Source organism: Somniosus microcephalus, unplaced genomic scaffold (genome assembly GCF_052327205.1).
Source record: "Somniosus microcephalus isolate GS21.2 unplaced genomic scaffold, FLI_Smic_1.0 unresolved_chr9, whole genome shotgun sequence".
NCBI lineage: Eukaryota > Metazoa > Chordata > Chondrichthyes > Squaliformes > Somniosidae > Somniosus > Somniosus microcephalus.
This window is the reverse complement of record NW_028225187.1, coordinates 35,878,674-35,898,821: the sequence shown is the minus strand read 5'-3', so window position 1 is coordinate 35,898,821 and position 20,148 is coordinate 35,878,674. Positions and strand designations below refer to the sequence as shown.

General features: G+C 44.8%; 1 protein-coding gene across 1 annotated transcript in view; it reads right to left on the bottom strand.

Moving 5' to 3' along the window:
* Positions 1-11,119: 11,119 nt before the first annotated feature.
* The window catches only part of LOC147085065 (venom metalloproteinase inhibitor DM43-like), a 31,089-nt gene continuing 22,060 nt past the window's right edge, over positions 11,120-20,148 (bottom strand). The window contains exon 4 of the mRNA XM_085979298.1: positions 11,120-14,306. Within this exon, the coding sequence (XP_085835424.1) occupies positions 14,230-14,306 (77 nt within the window). The 3' untranslated portion in view covers positions 11,120-14,229. The remainder of the gene's footprint in view (positions 14,307-20,148) is intronic.

Below are 20,148 nucleotides of genomic sequence, written 5' to 3'. Positions count from 1 at the left end.
ACAGAACCTTCTTCCTTGTCCTATCTACGTCGTTTGTACCAACATGGACCACAACAACTGGATCCTCCCCCTCCCACTCCAAGTTTCTTTCCAGCACAGAAGAGATGTCCTTAACCCTGGCACCGAGCAGGCAACACAGCCTTCGGGACTCCCGCCCTCGACTGCAGAGAACCCTACCTATCCCCCTAATGATATTATCCCCTACCACTACAACATTTCTTTTTACTCCCCCCACTTGAATGGCCCCCTGTTCCACGGTGCTGTGGCCAGGTTGCTCGTCCTCCCTGCAGTCCCCGCTCCCGCCCTCACAGGGAATAAGTACCTCGAACCTCTTTGACAAGAGCAAGTGCTGCGGCTCCTTCAACACTACCTCCTGGATCCCTGTACCTGCCTCACTCTTGGTCGCACCGTCCTGTCCCTGACCACGGGCTACATCTGAATTAATTAATTTCATAGGTGAGACTAACTCCTGAAACATAGAGTCCAGGTACTTCGCCCTCTCCCTGTTTTCTCTCGGTTCCTTCATCTCGCCCATTAATATAGATTGTAAATAGCTGAGGCCCCAACACTGATCCCTGCTTGTAACGTAACCCGCCAGATTTCCCTTCCTTTGAAATGAAGTGCCATGTTATACTTGTTGCGATATTTTGCTTCCTGAAATGTGGCCTTGTGATTGTTATTACCCATTAGGTAAAGACAAATATCTAAACATGATTTTAAATTTGCACTAAATTTGTGGTAATGAGTGATTACTGAGGATATTTTTTAATATCGGGGAAGATTTTCAGCGCGGGCGTGAACTGCACGTCAACTGATTTTAATGGAATTTAGTAATTAGGCATTTACTATTACACGTGGCAACGGCAGTTTTCTGCCCGAGCAGCCAGTTGGGATTCTAGCCCATTGAAACTCGCTGGAAAAACAGGCAGAGACTTCACAAAATAAATGTCCTTCTTTTCAGATCAGACTGCGAATCTTCCTTTAGATCCTGACAAAAACGTAAGTTCAATTTTTTTCAAATACCAATCATTACGCCTCTTGCTTTGCAAACACCGATGAGCTGGCTCCTGTAGAGAGAGTCGGAAACTTACAGAATAGTGAGCGAGGGAGAGTAAGAGAGTGAAAGAACGAGATAGAGAGTGAGTGAGAGAGAAGGAGAAGGACAAGACAGAGAGAAGAACAGATGGGCACAGAGATAGAGATCGATACATTTATAGATAGCTAGACAGACAGACAAACAGATAGATATATAGATAGAAATATATATTGGTAGACAGAGAGGCAGAATGACAGGCAGAACGACAGGCAGAATGAATGACAGACAGACAGAATGACAGAGAACAACAGACAGAGAACGACAGACAGAGAACGACAGACAGACAGAACGACAGACAGACAGAATGATAGACAGACAGAACCACAGACAAACAGACAGACAGACAGACTGATGCACTATCAATTACTACAAAAGAGAGAGTAACAAACAGGCTTTTATTACCAAAGAACAGAGCATGCCTCTTGTGGTTGCCTGGTATCCAAAAGGGCCGGGGGCTGCCGAGCAGCCACCTTTATACCCAGCCATGAGGGTGGAGCCAGGGGCGGAGTCAGCTGAGGCATGCACAGACAAGTACAACAATATGCAAGAGTGAACAACAGTATTAACAGTGAACAACAATACTAACAACAGTGGTGAACAACAATACTAACAACAGTGGTTTACCACACAGACAAACAGACAAACAGACAGACAGAACGAACAGACAGACAGACAGACTGACCAGACAAAATGAACAGACAGACAGACAGAACAGACAGACAGAATGAACAGACAGACGAACGAACGAGAGTCAGAGGTGTGAGAAACAAAAGAGACAGACAGACAGACTCCGAGAGAGACAGACACAGAAACAGAGAGTGAGAGAAAGAGAGAGAGAAAGCTGCAGTGAGACACAGCGACACAGAGAAAGATAGACAGTCAAAGGCAGAGAGCCAGACGGAGAGTAAGATAGCTGAGAGAGGGAGAAAGAGAGCGAGGCAGAGGAAGTGAGACAGAGAGAAAAAGATTGATATAGAGAGGCGACGAGAGTTGGAGAGGAGGAAAGAAACACATTATCCGTATATTATCTACTTCTGCCATTTCTTCATGTTATTCATTGCAGAGAGCGTCTGCTGATGTACCAGAGAGCGACCACCAGGAACTCACCTATGCTACTTTGAATATGGAAGCTCTGAATCAGAAAGAACGTGCCTTGGCCACTGCTGCGGACAGCATTGTGTATGCCGAAGTGAAAAAGAAATAAAAGTTCTCAGCAGCTTTGATATATGTTACTCACCAAGACCTGTGGAGACAACTGCTTTCTCGGGACGGATGGTGGGAGTAGGGTCGCGATTTTCGTAATTAACGCTTGGAGATTAAGCATTACCGGGGCGAACTGCAGGCTCGAAATTCCGGCAGAATATTATGCACAACTCCGACAGAACTGGCCAGAGTTCCTTTCCATTAATATCAAAATAGAAAATGAGGTGGTTTCTATTACAGGCGATTTATCCAGCCGGATTTTCAATTTTCTGCTTTGCCCAGAACATGCTTAATGCCCTAGTGGTAAACACAAAAATCTACAACTATATAGCCTCATTATTTTTTAGCTCAGCATGTTTTTTTTAGTAGGTATATAAGATTGCATGCTTATCACATGCAAGCTGTTACATGTAGCAACATGTTTTATACTAATTGCTTCAATCATAACATGGAATGTATGTTGTGAGGATGATGTACGGAGGCGCCAAGGGGATATACACAGGCGAATGAGTGGGCAGGAATATGGCAAATGGAATATAACGTGGAAATTTGTGAAGCTATTCCTTATGGTAGGAAAAATAGAAAAGCAGAGTGTTTTTTAAATGGTGGGAGATTGGGAAATGTGGGTGCCCTTGTACAATAATCACTGCAAGTCAACATGCAGGTACAGCAAGCAATCAGGAAAGCAAATTGTATGAGGGCCTTTATTACAAGAGGATTTGAGTATCAGAGTAAAGACGTCTTACTGCAATTATATAGGGCCCCGGTGAGACCACACCTGGAGCATTGTGTACAGTGTTGGTCTCCTTCCAGGAGGAAGGATATACTTCCCTTAGAGGGGGTGCAACGGAGTTTCACCAGGCTGTTTCCAGGGATGGGGGGATTGTCCTATGATGAGAGATTGAGTAGATTCGTCCTATATTCTCTACAGTTTAGGAAAAATGAAACGTGATCTAATTGAAGCATGCAAATTTCTTACAGGACTTGATATGGTTGATGCAGGGAGGAGGTTTCCCCTGGCTGGCGAGTCTACAACCAGGGGTCACAGTCTCAGAATAAGGGGTCGGCCATTTTCGACTGAGATGAGGAGACACTTCTTCACTCAGGAAGTGGTGAATCTTTGGAATTCGCTAACGCAGACGCCTGTGGAGGTTCAGTCTTTGAGTATATTCAAGACAGAGATCGATAGATTTTTGAATATTAAGGTAATCAAGTGATATGGGGATAGTGCAGGAAAGTGGAGGTAAGGTAGACGATCAGCCATGCTTTTATTGAATGACAGAGCAGGCTCGAAGGGCCAAATGTCCTACTCCTGCTCCTATTCCTTTTGTTCTAATGCTGTGGGCATCTCTTATCATATGTGACATTTACGATGGGAAACATTTGATTAAAAAAGCTTGAAGGCAATGTTTTATTGTCGATTTGCATGAAGCTGGAACAATAAACAACATTTACGCTTGAAAATGCCTATTTATTAGATGTAGGAAGGATATACATTTGTAGAAGTGTCCTCGGGACCGAGAATGTTTTAAGGATTCGGCCATCAGTAGTCTATTTCCTGGGACAATAAGCTATATACCGTTTTAAATTATAGAATCAGTCATATCCCCTCTAATCAATTACAGACAACAAAATTAATCTGTTGCTCAGAGAACGTGCCTGTTAATCAATTCTGGATATCAATGATAATACATTTTCAACAATGCAGTCATTCAAGGATTAATTAAGATATGAGAGAGAGAGAGAGACAGGGAGAGATTTAGCAAAATGCATTATTGCTCTGAGAAGGACACAATGTACTTCGGATTAACTGAATTGCTTGCTGCAGTTTTTTGGAATAATGCAGTGGCTCATTATCGGAGATGAGTGATGTGTGAAATGGTGTGTTAAATATCTACGGGTGTTCAACATATCTTCCTCTTAAATACCTCACTGGCTGCATATAGTTTTCAATAAGTGAAGCAAACAGTTTTTCAAATCTGTAACAAGAGTAATGTAGCGAGTAAACTTATTGTTGTCTTGAAATTTTCTTTTCGTTTTTGCAAAGTCAGATTTAAATAAAAATGCAATACAATAAGATGACGCTGGTATTGTATTAACATAATATAGTATAGAAAAGTTGTAGACTTGGAAGATAAGTGTCAAATTCAATTTAAAATTATTAAATGTGATCTGATGCATTGATAGAAATGTCACCTATTCGGTAGAATATAAGAACCTGAATGTGGAGAAGAGTACAATGAACTCGTGATAAACGTGAACATATAATTAAATGCAGCATCACAGATCACTGCTGATGGTACTGACTTATCAACCTGGATGTCATGTTCGCGTCACTGCTATTGTTTCGTCAGCAACTGCAAATGTAATCATCAAAGCTGATGGATTGTTGAAAAAATCCAACTGGTTAACTACTGTCTTTGGGGGAAGGAATTCTTCCCACCCACCCCAATCAAGTCTAGTCCCAAAAATAAACACGGAATCCCCATCGATAGATCAAAAGAGCCTATCAGTAATGAGACATTACACCGTTTATAGGAAAGCAATTTATTACAGCCCAATTGATCAGCAAAACACCCAAATTCCATCGCTAATTCACCTATCATATGTGAGCGGGTGTCCGCGGGGCTTCATAAATAGATTCATCATGTACAAAAACAACTCACCATTCACGACTGGGTGCTGGAGGACTGCAAAGTGTTAACCTGATCCGTTGGATGTGGGCTCGCTGGGCTTTATGTGAAGCATGCTGCATCCACTGTTTAAGGTCAATATTGTCCTGTGTTGTAGCATCAATTGGTTGTCACCTCATGTTCAGTAACGCGTGACGCTGCCCCTCCCACCATCTTCTACACTCGTTATTAAACCAGGTTTGTTGATCTGGCTGGAGGGCGTTGGAGGAGTGAGGGCTATGGTGGGACATGAGGCAGCAGATTGTGCTGGAACACCTCATGGTTTCCCCATTCTGAGCTGCTGGCACTGTTCTTAACCTGTCCCATTCAATAAGGTGATAGTGCCTCACGACATGCTGGATGGTGTCCTCAGTGTGAAAACGGGAATTAACCTTCACGAGAAATGTGAGGTTGTTACCTGTGACAAAACAATCATGGACTGATGCAACTGTGTCAGGGATATTGTAGAGGACTGGGTCAAGTTACTTATTTCCTCCTATTGCTTATCTCACTGACAGCTATGTACTTCACGACTCTGCCAGCTTGGTCGGTGACGGATGTATGAGCCACACATGCTAATGGACAATCAAGTCCCACCACCAGGGGACATTCTTTGTCCTTGCTCAACTCAGAGCTGGTGTTCAACTTGGAGGAATATTGATCCATCAGCTGATGGAAGGCAGTAGGTGGTAATCAACAGGTTGTTTCCTTTCGTATGTTTGACCTGAAGTCATGAAACTTCATGGGGTTGTAGTCAATGTTGATGATACGTAGGGGATCTCCACACAACTGTATTTTACTGTGCCCCCATCTCTGGTGCGTCTGTCCTGTCGGGGGAAAGGACATAACCAAGAATGTTGAGGAAGGAATCTGGGATGTTGGCTGAATGTGTGATTCTGTAAGTATCACTATATCAGACTGATACTTGACTGTGGTTTGAGACAGCTCTCGCACATTTGGCATCAGGTAGTGAGTAGGCTTTTGCAGGGTCAGACTGAGCTTGGTATGCCCTTTGTAGTGTCTTGCTTTGATGTGTGTCGCAGAGGAGGGATGCGTCATGTACAGTTATTTGTTTTCCTTTCCAGCGAATTGGTACAACGGCATTGTTTGCTCTGCGGCTTCAGATTGAAGGTCTGAATCAACTACATCGATGGAGTTACATGTAGGCCATTCCGGGAATGGACAGCAAGCTTCCCTCCTTAATGGACATTGGGCAGTCTTGTGGACTTTAGCAAATGGTTACCCATGTGTCTGGATAAGGGAACATACTTTGAAATGAATTAAAATATAAGAAATAACCTCAGCGAAAAATTACTTAAACTTACATAGATTTAATAGCACAGTTTTAGACCATTCACTCCAATTGTTCTCCGGTAGTGCTTATGATCCACACGAAGCTCCTTCCACCCAACTTCATCTAACTCTATCAGCATATCCTTCAAATCCTTCCTCTCTCATGTACATCTTCAGCCTCCCCTTAAATGCAACTATGCTGTTCGCTTCAAATACTCTGTGTGGCAGTAAGTTGAAGGTATACAGGAAAATATCCACGTGATCTCGCAAAACAACGGGGTTCCAGAACGAACACGCGACAAGAGACATCTTGTGTTTGTCCATCACTGTAACTGTTAGCACTGCGAGCTAGACTCTGTTCATGAGCTCATTCGCTCTTTCTCATAAAGGATGACATTAACCTTGTCATTCATGTGAAAATGACTGATGTAATAATACTGGGCGGCCTGCTGGTTGCGCTGTCCAGGGAGAGTATAAATACTCGGGCATGCGCCCAGCTTGTGCAGGACATTTTTAACAGGAGCAAGTGAAGGACCCAACTAGATCTCCATGTCGAAAAACAGTTGATTAAAGCCTTGTTTAACACTCAGACCAAGTGCCTAATAGTTCTCTGACGTCAAAGGACATGTGTTCAACTTCAGCAACCATGAGTTCATCATTTAGTTCTACAAGAAAAACAGCAAGGCATTATAAAGAGGCTTGCACTTCTTAAACCGTCCTAAGGTGCTTCACAGGAGCGTTATCAAACAAAAATTGACACCGAGCCACATGAGGTGATATTAGGACAGGTGATCAAAAATCTTGGTCAAATAGATAGGTTATAAAGAGTGTCTTCAAGGGGGTAAGTGTGGTAGAGAGGCAGAGAGGGTTAGGCTGGGAATTCCAGAGCTTAGGGCCCAGGCAGCTGACGGCACGGCCACCAATGGTGGAGCGATTAAAATCAGGGATGCTCAAGAGGCCAGAATTAGAGTAGCGCAGATATCTCGGGGGGTTGTGGGGCTGAAGCAGATTACAAAGGTACATACAGGCGAGGCAATTGAGGGATTCGAAAACAAGGATGAGAATTTTTAATTCGAGGTGTTGCTTAAGCGGGAGCCAATGTAGGTCAGCGAGCACAGAGGTGAACGGGACTTGGTGCGAATCAGGAGACAGGCCGAATGACCTCAAGTTTACAGAGGGTAGAACGTGGCAGGCTGGCCAGCAGTGTGTTGGAATAATCACATCTAGAGGTAACAGAGTTTATCGCTTCTTCCTGTTATTCAGTAAGCAACATCCACATAAATATTAACATTAAAATTCGGTCTTTGTGATGAACGCTTAGAACCCGGAAGCTGTTTCTGTTATAGAGTCATCGGCCTAGAAATTCATTAAGGCGCCGACAGCTTTGCGGCCAGTTATCGCCCAAAGACGGCTTCTGCACCAATAGAGGAGTTTGCGCTGATATTCAGCGCAGTGGTAATGGCGGCGGTAGCCGGTAGCGCTGTGCCGACACTGATGACGTCATCGGTGTGCGCCGTGCCCCGGTTCCGCCTCGCTACCGGCCCGACCCCCATATTGAGTTCCGGCCGCCTCTTCTGCAGCGGCCGCAAACAGCGATTGGAAAACGGGGCCGTCCTGCATCGTTACTGGGGCGCTTTAAGGTGGAGGTGCGGCCGGCCGTTTTATCGGCGGCCGCCTGCCCGCACCTCCTTCCCCGGCCTCCCCATCCCCCCCCCTCGGCATTGCCGGCTGCTTTCTGCGAGGCTGGCACTTCTCCGTGGTGCCGGGCTCATTTGCCGGCACAATCCAGCGGCGATCTCCCCGTTGCAGGCACCTCCCCCTTAAGAGAAGGAGGAGGCCTGAAGTACCGCAGCCTGCCGCTCCGCAGCGGGTGTTGCAGCGGCACCTACAGCGCTGAAATTCAGCTTCAGCGCCCCAAGCGGGGGCGGGCACACCCTGGAATAGTGCCCGGTTCAAATTGGGGCGCAAAAACTGAATTTCTGACGGCCGCAACTGGCTCCGCGCCCAGCGCTAACTTTTGGGCGCTAGCCAGCTGGCGGGGCCACAGTGAATTTCTAGGCCATAGAGTCATAGAGTTATACAGCACAGAAAGAGGCGCTTCGGCCCATCGTGTCCGCGCTGGCAATCAAGCCCTGTCTATTCTAATCCCACTTTACAGCACTTCGTCCGTAGCCTTGTATGCTATGGCATTTCAAGTGCTCATCTAAATGCTTCTTGAATGTTGTGAGGTTCCTGCCTCTACCACCCTTTCAGGCAGTGAGTTCCAGATTCCAACCAACCTCTGGGGGAAAAAGATTTTCCTCGAATCCCCTCTAAACCTCCTGCCCCTTACCTTGAAACTATGCCCCCTGGTTATTGACCCCTCTACTAAGGGGAAAAGTTCCTTTCTATCTACCCTATCTATGCCCCTCATAATTTTGTTCACCTCAATCAGGTCTCTCCTCAGCCTTCTCTGCTCTAAGGAAAACAACCGCAGCCTGTCCAGTCTCTCTTCATAGCTGAAGCGCTCCAGCCCAGGTAACATCCTGGTGAATCTCCTCTGCACCCTCTCCAATGCAATCACATCCTTCCTATAGTGTGGCGATCAGAACTGCACCCAGTATTCCAGCTGTGGCCTAACTAGCGTTTTGTACAGCTCCATCATAATCTCCCTGCTCTTATATTCTATGCCTCGGCTAATGAAGGCAAGTATCCCATATGCCTTTTTAACCACCTTATCTACTTGTCCTGCTGCCTTCAGTGATCTATGTACAGTATTTGCACACCAAGGTCCATCTGATCCTCTCTCCTTCCTAGGGTCCTACCATTCATCGTGTATTCCCTTGCCTTGTTAGTCCTCGTAAAATGCATCACCTCACACTTTTCAAGGTTTTATTCCATTGCCACAGTTCTGCCCATCTAACCAACTGGTCTATATCACCCTGTAGCCTGAGGCTTCCCTCCCCGCTATTTATCACTCCATCAATGTTTTGTCATCTGTGAACTTACTGATCATACCTCCTACGTTCATATATAAACCATTAGTGTACACAACAAACAACAAAGGAACAAGCACCGACCCCTGTGGTACACCACTGGGCAGAAACTTCCAGTCACAAAAACAACCTTCGGCAATCACCCTCTGCCCCCTGCCACTAAGCCAATTTTGGATCCAATGTGCCAAATTGTCCTGGATCCCATGGGTCCTTACCTTCTTTAACAGGTTCCCATGTGGGAGTTTGGCAAAAGCTTTACTGAAGTCCCTGTAGACTACATCAACTGCACTACCCTCATCCACACACCTAGTCAACCTCTCGAAAAATTCAATCAAATTGGTTAGACATGATCTCCCCCTGACAAAGCCATGATTAATCCTGATTAATCCTTGCCTCTCCAAGTAGAGACTAATTCAGTCCCTCAAAATTGTTTCCAATAATTTCCCTACCACTGATGTTAGGGTCACTGACCTGTAATTCCCTGGTTTATCCCTACTACCCTTCTTGAACAATGGTACTACGTTAGCTGCTCTCGAGTCCTCTGGCACCTCCCCTGTGGCCAGGTAGGTTCTGAAAATTTGTGTCAGAGCCCCTGCAATCTCCTGCCTTGCCTCACACAGCAGCCTGGGTTACATCTCGTCTGGGGCTGGAGATGTATCCACTTTTAAGCCCGCTAAAATCGCTAGCACCTCCTCCCTCTCAATAGAGGAATAGGGGAAGTGCAAAGAGACCTGGGTGTCCTTGTGCACCAGTCGCTGAAGGTAAGCATGCAGGTGCAGCAGGCGGTTAAGAAGCCAAATGGTATGTTGGCCTTCGTAGCGAGAGGGTTCGAGTACAAGAACAAGGATGTCTTGCTGCAGTTGTACAGGGCCTTGTTGAGACCGCACCTTGAGTATTGTGTGCAGTTTTGGTCTCCTTACCTGAGGAAGGACGTTCTTGCCATGGAAGGAGTGCAGCGAAGATTCACCAAGCTGATACCTGGGATGGCAGGAATGACGTATGTGGAGTGATTGTGTCCATGGCTTATACTTACTGGAGTCTAGAAGATTGAGAAGGGATCTCATCGAAACCTATAAAATTCTGTCAGGCCTGGACAGACTAGATGCAGGAAGGATGATTCTGATGGCCGGGGAGTCCAGAACCAGGGGTTATATTCTAATTTAAGGGGTAAGCCATTTAGGACTGAAATGAGGAGGAATTTCTTCACCCAGAGAGTGGTGAACCTGTGGCATTCTCTGCCACAGAGGGCGGTGGAGGCCAGTTCATTAAGTATATTCAAGAAACAGTTGGATATATTTTTAAGGTTAAAGGGATCAAGGGAGATGGGGAGAAAGCAGGGACAGGGTATTGAATTTGGAAGATCAGCTATGATCTCATTGAATGGTGGAGCAGGCTCGAAGGACCGAATGTCCTACTCCTGCTCCTATCTTTTTTGTTTCTATGTTTCTATACTAATTTGTTCAAGTATATCACAATGCCCCTGCCTGATTTACTTGCCTACATCGTCTTTCTCCACAGTGAACACAGATGCAAAATATATCATTTAAAACCTCACCTTCATCTTCTGACTCTACACACAGATTGCCACTTTGGTCCCTAATGGACCCTACTCTTTCCCTTTTTATTGTCTTGCCCTTAATATGCTTAGAAAACACCTTGGATTTTCCATTATTTTGCCCGCCAGTGTTTTTTCATGCCCCCTCTTCACTCTGCTAATTTATTTTTAAGTACCCCCCTGCACTTTCTATACTCCTCTTGGGCTTCCACTGTTTTTAGTCCTTTGTATCTGCCACAAGCCTCCCTTTCTTTCCTAATCCAGAAATTTTGCAGATCTTAACTTAGAAACAATAAACCTGATACAGAATTTACTCTAAATCAAAGTTAATTTATTTGTGAAATTTTGAGACATGGCACACAGCTGAGATTATATATATGAATTCACGTTCAAATTTCCATCCATAGAAACAATTCACAATAAATTCAATTTATTTAGCAACTGTCACGGGCCCACAGAATGACTGATTACTGCCAATTAAAATGATTATAAAATGTGATCACTGTCGTACCATGGGGAAACGTGGCTGCCAATTTCCTCACAGCAATGTCCCATAAAGAGCAATGAGATCAATGATTCGATGATCTGTTTGAGGGATGTGTGTTAACTGATCAATGTCACCAGAACAGCTGGGGAGAAATGCCCTGCGCTTCTTTAACTAGTGCAGTGAGATCTGTTACCTCCTTGTGAGGGAGTGAACAGGACTTTGGTTCACCTCTCATCTGGAAGACAGCATCTCACAAAGTGAATCCCTCAAGTGCCAGGCTACATTATGTGCACAACTGTGTGAGCCAGAGTTCTAGCAATGAACCCAGGCTGAAACTTCAGCGCAACTCTGAGGTTATTGTGGATCAGAATAATAAGCTCAGGCCAGTATCAATACAATCGTGCAAACTATTAAGTTCAACCGTTTGAAGACATATTAGTAAAACTCTAATTACAAAGTGCATAACAACATGAATTGTTCCTGGGATGAGCCAGGAATGAGGATCTGAAAGGCAGATGCAAGAAATGAAAGCAGCCAATTGAACCTTAATCCTGCAGATTTTCAGCAGTTCTGAGATTGTTGTTCACTACAAGAGTGTAGTTACGGTAGATTTTCTCAGAAAACGCATCAATGAATTGGCAGAGATGAGGCATATCGTAAGCACCAGTCCGACCTGAAAGTCCAAGTACACTCCAATCTTCCTAGGCTTCACATTTTGCTTGTGGCTGAAGAATGTGCCCTTAATTCATTTGTATTCCTCATCCACAACAATCAGTCTGAAAGAAAGACTTGCATTTATATAGCGCCTTTCACGACCACCCGACGTCTCAATGCACTTTAAAGCCAATGAAGCACTTTTGGAGTGTAGCCACAGTTGTAATGTTTGAAACGTGTTAGCCAATTTGCACCCAGCCAGGTCCCACAAACGGTAACGTGATAATGACCAGATAATGTTTATTTGTGATATGAATTGAAAGATAAATATTGGCCAGGACACTGGGAAAAACTGCCCAGCTGTTCTATCGAAGTGAGACTTGAACCCACAACCTTCTGACCCAGAGGCGAGTGTGCTACCAACTGAGCCACACCTGACACTGTGGTGGCTGCGACGACTAGGTTGTTCCTAACTCATACACCATCCGTTCAAAGGACTTTAGGGCCATTCCCACATTCCTGTGTGCAGTTTCTTCCAACTTCACCAACAGAATTTACATTCGTGCTGTGGATCCCTCAGAACTCAGAATAAAAAGACAACAATGACCCATCTTCGGGGTGTCAGAGTGTTCCTTCCTTTACTTTCCAAGTCTGACTTTGATCAGGTTCTTTAATAGTAACAAATAACGATTCATTGTGATAAGATCCGAAGCCAAAGTGGTTGGAGCTGGGTTGATGCTGTGTCATTTGTTTCCACATCATTAACTGTACAGTTCCTGTGAATATCACCCGTGACTCATTGCCTTCCACTAATGATCCTTTCCTATCAATTTTATTAACCTTCCCCTTCAAATAAGCATTTGCGTTCAACATTTCAGCCTATCTTGTTCCATTTGTATCAGAGATATTGCCAATTCTTGTTCAGTAGACGTTCATTCTCTTGATTCTCTTGAAGATTTGCTTCCATTATTTCTATTATCTGCCCATCACATTTCTTGGACTATAGCAAAATACTGCAGATGCTGGAAATCCGAAATAACAACAGAAAATGCTGGAAAAACTCAGCAGGCCAGGCAACATCCGTGGAGAGAGAATAGAATCAACGTTTTGGGTCAAAACCCTTTGTCAACACTAAAGAAGCACAGGAAATGAAATAGATTAAGAGGCCAGGCTGGGAGAGAACAAAAGAGAAGTGAAGAGACATTAAGAGGTATTCAAAACGAGACGAGATGGTGATAGGACTAGTGGAGACAAAAGACGGCTCTAGATTAAGTGTGAAATGCGGTTGCAGAATGGGAGACAGCTGCCATGTGGGAGAGAGGAAAAAATAAAGTAAGGGGAGGGGGGGAAGGCCCAAACAAAGGTGTGAATAAGAAATATAAGTAAAAATGTAATAGGGGCCGAGGTTATGACCTGAAATTGTTGAACTCGATATTGAGTCCAGAACGCTGTAAAGTGCCTAATCGGAGGATGAGGTGCTGTTCCTCAAGTTTACGGTTTGCTTCCGTGGGACAATGCAAGAGGCCGAGGACGGTGAGATCCGAGTGGGACTGGGGCAGTGAATTAAAATGACAGGCGACCAGAAGCTCGGGGTCCCCCTTGCGGACTGAACAGTGGGGTTCTGCAAAGCGGTCACCCAATCTGTGTTTGGTCTCCCCAATGTAAAGGAGATCACATTGTGAGCAGCAAATACAGTATACTAGATTGCAAGAAGTACAAGTAGATCGCTGTTTCACCTGGAAGGGGTGTTTGGGGCCCTGGACACATTTCCAGGACACTTTGGTTAACAGTTGCACTACTTTCATTGACAATATGGCGTATTTATACATAGCTGGATGTAATTTGGGCTTGCAGTCTGCTGGACTATTCCCTAACCTGTAAAAGTTTATGTGTCTGTTCCTGTCCTACTTCTGTTTCTTGAGCAATTGATTGTTCCTCTGTGGGAACATCCAAGGAAGGTTTTATCTGATCTTCGCAGATCTCAATAGCCACGTTAATCAGGAGGAATCGCTGGGTCCTCTGGCTCGGCTCACCTATCCCAACAAGGCGCTTCACACAGCTCAATGTCTACTTCACAGAAATTGTCCTGTTCTTCCTAATTCTGCTACATGTTCTGCTAAAATAAGTGTAAAGTGTTCAGTGCTGATTTGTCACTGTAACCTATATATTAGAGAGGGAATAGCATCAAAACAGACATAGCTGTCCTTTAAAGGAAATATAGTAGCAAAATATCTGCTCCGCAGGCAAGCAATCTCTTCTGCAAAGGTTTAAAAAAACACCCCTGAAACAGAAATTCAATCCAAGGACATAATGACCATGTTCTGTCTGTTGTGGCGGTCTGGAGAACACGTTTGGTCCAATTTATCTTTTCCTGTATAAAGAAACAAACAGATAATGATATTGGATTGACTTAGTAGAATTGAGGATGATTGATGCAAGTTGTATCCCTAACTTGTCGAGCTCCTGTAACATTGCTGAGTGGGACATCTGCGGTCAGGGACACTGCCAGATCACTCTCTATCAGGTCCCTGCCCACCTGTCCCTCTAGAGAAGTATAATGACAAAATTTACGGGTAAAACCACATTGGGTATTGTAATTAAAACAGAGGAGGCCCACAAGATATGCAGGAAGATATTAATAAACCCGCAGATTGTGCGTGTAATTGGCAAATAACGTTCTACATATGTACAAAGAAGTGTAAGGTGGCACGCTTAGGTAGGATGCATTAATAGGCTACATACTCCATTGAAAATAAGTGCCTAAATGGGATAGAGGAGCAGTGGAATCTGGGTGTACTCGTATACAAATCACTAAAAGTAGCGAAGCAGGTGAATATGCCCATAAAATGCAAATAGACCATTTTGGTTAATTTCTACAAGGATAGAATTGAAAATCAGGGAAGATCTTGAGTATTGCGTGCAGTTCTGGTCGCCTTATCCGAGGAAGGATGTTCTTGCCATGGAGGGTGTGATAATAATAATAACTTCTGGAAAGTTATGTGCATCACTTCCTGTGAACTGTGAACTGTGAACTTTGTACATACATCACTTCCTGTCATATGTCACTTCCTGTTGGACTGGTATAAATACTGAACTGCTCAGTATTGTAAGGAGATTCTACCAGAGGCATGGTGAAGACCTCTCTTGTATATAGTGTGATTATAAGTTGCTTAAAGCTTACTTTAAAGTTAGTTGATGTGTGAGACTCCTTTTTCTTACATCAATTTAAGCAACTCAGTATTTTACACGCACAAATACTGGACCTTCGGACAAACTCGGAGTTAAGGATCCAGGGAACCACCCATCATGGAAAACCTCCTTAAACCTACTCGTCTGGACTTGGACCCAAACACACCAGCAGCTGGCAGGGTATGGAAGCATTGGTACCGTAATTTTGAGAATTTTCTTCATGAATGTAAAGTGACTGCTCCTACTAAACTGAGGATGATTATCAACTATGTGACCCCAACAGTGTTTGAATATGTTGATGAATGGGATAATTACAATGAGGCGATTCGGGCACTTAAAAAACTGTATGCCAAGACTCCAAATGAGGTCTATGCTAGACATCTACTGGCCACAGCCCGACAAGGGCCAGGGGAATCGATTAACGAATTCCTTCAAGAACTTCGCAGGCTCAGCATAGATTGTAACTTTCAGGCAGCCTCAGCTGAGCTGTACCGCGAAGAAATGATTTGTGATGCTTTCATCTGTGGGATTGCCTCTCCATTTATACGCCAGCATCTACCAGAAAGTAAAACACTTGAACTACAAAAAGCTTTTGACCTAGCTTGTTCTCTGGATTTGGCAAAGAGAAATGCAGACCTCTATCAGCTGCCCAGATCTCGATCTGCTGCTGTAACTGCAACCAGACAATTCAAGTGGTCTCAGGTGAACCCTATCATGGAGGAATCTAATCCTGATAATTCTGATGAAGAAGACGAGGATGACCCCACTTTAGCAGCCTCTTGGCAATCTAGGAAGGAATGCTTCTTTTGTGGAGATGCTTTTCACCCTAGGAAATTCTGCCCTGCTCGCAATGCAATCTGCAGTCATTGCGGAAAAAAAGGACACTTTGCTAAAGTTTGCCAATCAAGAGCCTCTACGAGGGCCGATCCAGCTAAGGCCTACCGAACTGCCCCAATTAGGGCCTATCAAGATGCTCCAGCTAGGACCGATCAAGCTTCCTCTCGAACTCTCTCCCGAAGAAGCACACCGAGAGTTTCAGCCACTCTCTGTGCAATGACACCAATTACAGCTGCTTGCCACAGAACCTGCTTCATGCAGTTACAAAAGTTTCAATTAAAGGGCATACCTTAGATGCCTTAATTGACTCAGGAAGTACTGATAGTTTCATTAAAGAACAGATTGTTGCGAAATTGAAACTACATGTCTTCCCATCGGACCAGGCAATTGCGATGGCTCAGTCATCACTTAATAACAGAATCTCCGGCTTTTGTGTTGTTGATATGACACTTCAAGGTCGCATGTATCCCTCCACCCGAGTTTCGGTGCTCAAGGACTTATGTAGTGATCTCCTCTTAGGGCTGGATTTCCATAAACAGCATAAGAAACTCACCATTGAGTTCGGCGGATCCAAACCTGGACTTACTATTTCTAATATACCGTCTAAATTACCGTTTTGTGCATTATCAGCAGCTTCACTTGATGAACCCTCATTATTTGCCAGTATTCCGCCTCGATGCAAAAAAATAATAACGAAATTGCGGCGCTTTAATCAGGAAGACCAATCTTTTATTGAGGCTGAAATCTCTTGACTTCTAGCAGAGGATATCTTCGAACCATCTTCGTCGCCCTGGCGGGCTCAAGTCGTCATTGTCAAGAACCCTCTAAAACCTCACAAACAACGACTATGCATCGATTATTCGCAAACCATCAATCAATATACCGACTTGAATGCCTACCCATTGCTACGCATTGATGATATGGTTAATAAACTGGCCGAATACAAAGTGTTCTCAACTTACGATTTAAAAAGTGCCTATCATCAGGTACCCTTGAAGGTCTCAGATAAGCAGTGCATGGCCTTTGAGGCTAATGGACGGCTGTACCAATTTCGTCGCCTGCCATTCAGGGTTACTAATGGAGTGGCTGTCTTCCAACGGGCAATGGATGGCCTGGTTAAACAGGAAAACCTAAGGGACACTTTTCCCTATCTTGATAACATTACTATTGCAGGTCACGATCAACAGGAACACGACGCCAACCTCCAAAAATTTCGGGATGCCCTCCATCTCCGTAACTTAACCTTGAATGAATCTAAATCTATTGAGTCGCAACCGACCATCAACATCCTTGGCTACTGCGTAGGCAATCGTATCATTAAGCCAGACCCAGAAAGACTTCGCCCGCTCCAAGAGCTCCCGTCACCTAACAATCCGGCTTCTTTACATCGGGCTCTCGGTCTGTTTGCATACTACGCTAAATGGATTCCTCATTTTTCAGACAAAATCCAACCCTTGCTGCATGCTAGATCTTTTCCATTGGAAACAGCGGCTGTTGCAGCCTTTAACCTTCTCAAAAAACAGTTGGAGAAAGCGGCTCTTCACTCCATCGATGAGAATCTCCCTTTCATAGTCGAATGTGATGCCTCGGAGGTGGCGATCTCGGCTACTCTAAATCAGGAAGGTCGTCCTGTAGCATTTATGTCCAGGACCTTACAAGGTGCCGAGCTACATTATCCTCCGGTTGAGAAGGAAGCCACAGCCATCATAGAGGCAGTATAGAAGTGGAACCATTTTCTAGCTCGCCAGCACTTTACATTAATCACGGACCAGTGATCAGTCGCCTTCATGCTCGATAATCGAAAACGAACCAAAATTAAGAATAATAAAATACAACTTTGGAGGATGGAACTGGCCTCTTTTGGTTATACCATTCACTATCGACCTGGCAAGGAGATTGTGGCCCCGGACACACTCACACGGGCATTCTGCTCCACTATGTCGTCCTCTACTCTCATAGATGTCCATAATGGATTGTGTCATCCTGGTGTTACGCGCATGCTACATTTCGTACGATCACGGAATCTCCCTTTTTCTACTGGAGATGCCGTGAATGCCGGCTTTGTGCGGAATTAAAACCTCAGTTCTTCCACCCCTCAGATGGTATACTCATACATGCAACCCAACCGATGCAACGACTTAGCATCGATTTTAAGGGCCCAGTGCCCTCCTCAACTCGGAACACATATTTGCTCACCATGATTGATGAATATTCACATTTTCCGTTTGCCTTCCCCTGCTCCAATAGGCTGGCATCTACAGTAATCTGCTGCCTTGAGCAGGTATCTTCTCTCTGTGGCATGCCGGCTTATATTCACTCAGATCGGGGTCCATCCTTTATGTCAAGGGAACTCAAGGACTACCTCTCAGAACGGGGAATTGCTACAAGCAAAACAACGCCTTACCATCCCATCGGAAACGGGCAGGTAGAGAGGTATAATGGTATCATCTGGAATTCTGTACGTCTTGCTTTAAGATCTTGGGGCCTACCAGACCAGCAATGGGAAGCAGTGCTTCCGGATGCATTGCACTCTATATGGTCCCTTCTTTCTACAGCCACAAATACTACACCTCATGAGCGGTTCTTTGGATTCCAGCGTCGCTCATCTCATGGGACATCACTCCCATAATGGCTAACTACTCCTGGACCGGTACTACTCCGAAGATACGTTCGGACTTCTATAAATGACCCCCTCATAGACGAGGTTGAACTAACCGATGCCAACCCCACCTATGCAAACATACGATATCCCAATGGCCGAGAATCTACTGTATCATTACGGGATCTGGCTCCCTGCCCACCAGGACCTAGTGGGACATCGGGTGATCATATTTTACCAGGAAACTCTTGGAATCTATCGGGTACCCCTCTCCAGGATCCTGATCGGACACCAACTAGCTTGGTGCCGGTAGAACCCCGCACACAAAGTTGCGACCCTCCCAGTAACGCGCACGAAAGTACTGATCCGCCACAGACCAGCTCTGCACCTCCCTCTGAACAGAGGCAGACCGACTTGGAACCTATGGGGCTCGTATACGAAGCCATGATCTCCTCGACCCTTCGCAGGGTAATCCAGGCCACACAGAGTCTGACCAATGGCCAACCGCATGTAAGCGGACCAGCGACCCTCTACGACGGGAACTCAAACGGGTGCGACTCTTCCTCGTTCGGCGGCTGTGGAACAAAAGGAAGACCACAGCCTTCAAATCCTGCAGGAGGGAAGACTGTGATAATAATAATAACTTCCGGAAAGTTATGTGCATCACTTCCTGTGAACGGTGAACTATGAACTGTGAACTTTGTACAAACATCACTTCCTGTCATATGTCACTTCCTGTTGGACTGGTATAAATACTGAACTGCTCAGTATTGTAAGGGGCTTCTACCAGAGGCATGGTGAAGACCTCTCTTGTATATAGTGTGATTATAAGTTGCTTAAAGCTTACTTTAAAGTTACTTGATGTGTGAGACTCCTTTTTCTTACATCAGAGGGAGTGCAGCGAAGATTCACCAGGCTGACACCTAGGATGGCAGGAATGATGTATGAGGAGAGATTGGGTCGATTGGGCTTGTACTCACTGGAGTTTAGAAGAATGAGAGGGGATCTCATTGAAACGTAGAAAATTCTAACAGACTAGATGCAGGAAGGATGTTCCCGATGGTCGGGGAGTCCAGAACCAGAGGTCACAGTCTAAGGATAAGGGGTAAGCCATTTAGGACAGAGATGAGGAGGAATTTCTTCACCCAGAGAGTGGTGAACCTGCGGAATTCTCTACCACAGAAGGCATTTGAGGGCAATTCATTAAATGTATTCAAGAAGGAGTTGGATATATTTCTTAAGGCTAAACGGATCTAGGGATATGGGGAGAAAGCAGGGACAGGGTACTGAATTTGAATGATCAGCCATGATCTCATTGAATGGTGGAGCAGGCTCGAGGGGCCGAATGGCCTACTCCTGCTCCTATCTTCTATGTTTCTATGTTAACATTGTATTGCACCATGGTTAGAGTACACTTGGAATTCTGTGAACAGTTCCGGTCTCCATATTATAAAATGCATATAGAGGTATGGAGAAGCTGCAAAGGATATTTACTAGAATCATACCAGAATTGAGAGGTTATACCTATCAGGAATTATTGAACAGCCATTGTCTCTTTTCTCTGGATAAGAAAGACTGAGGGTTGAGA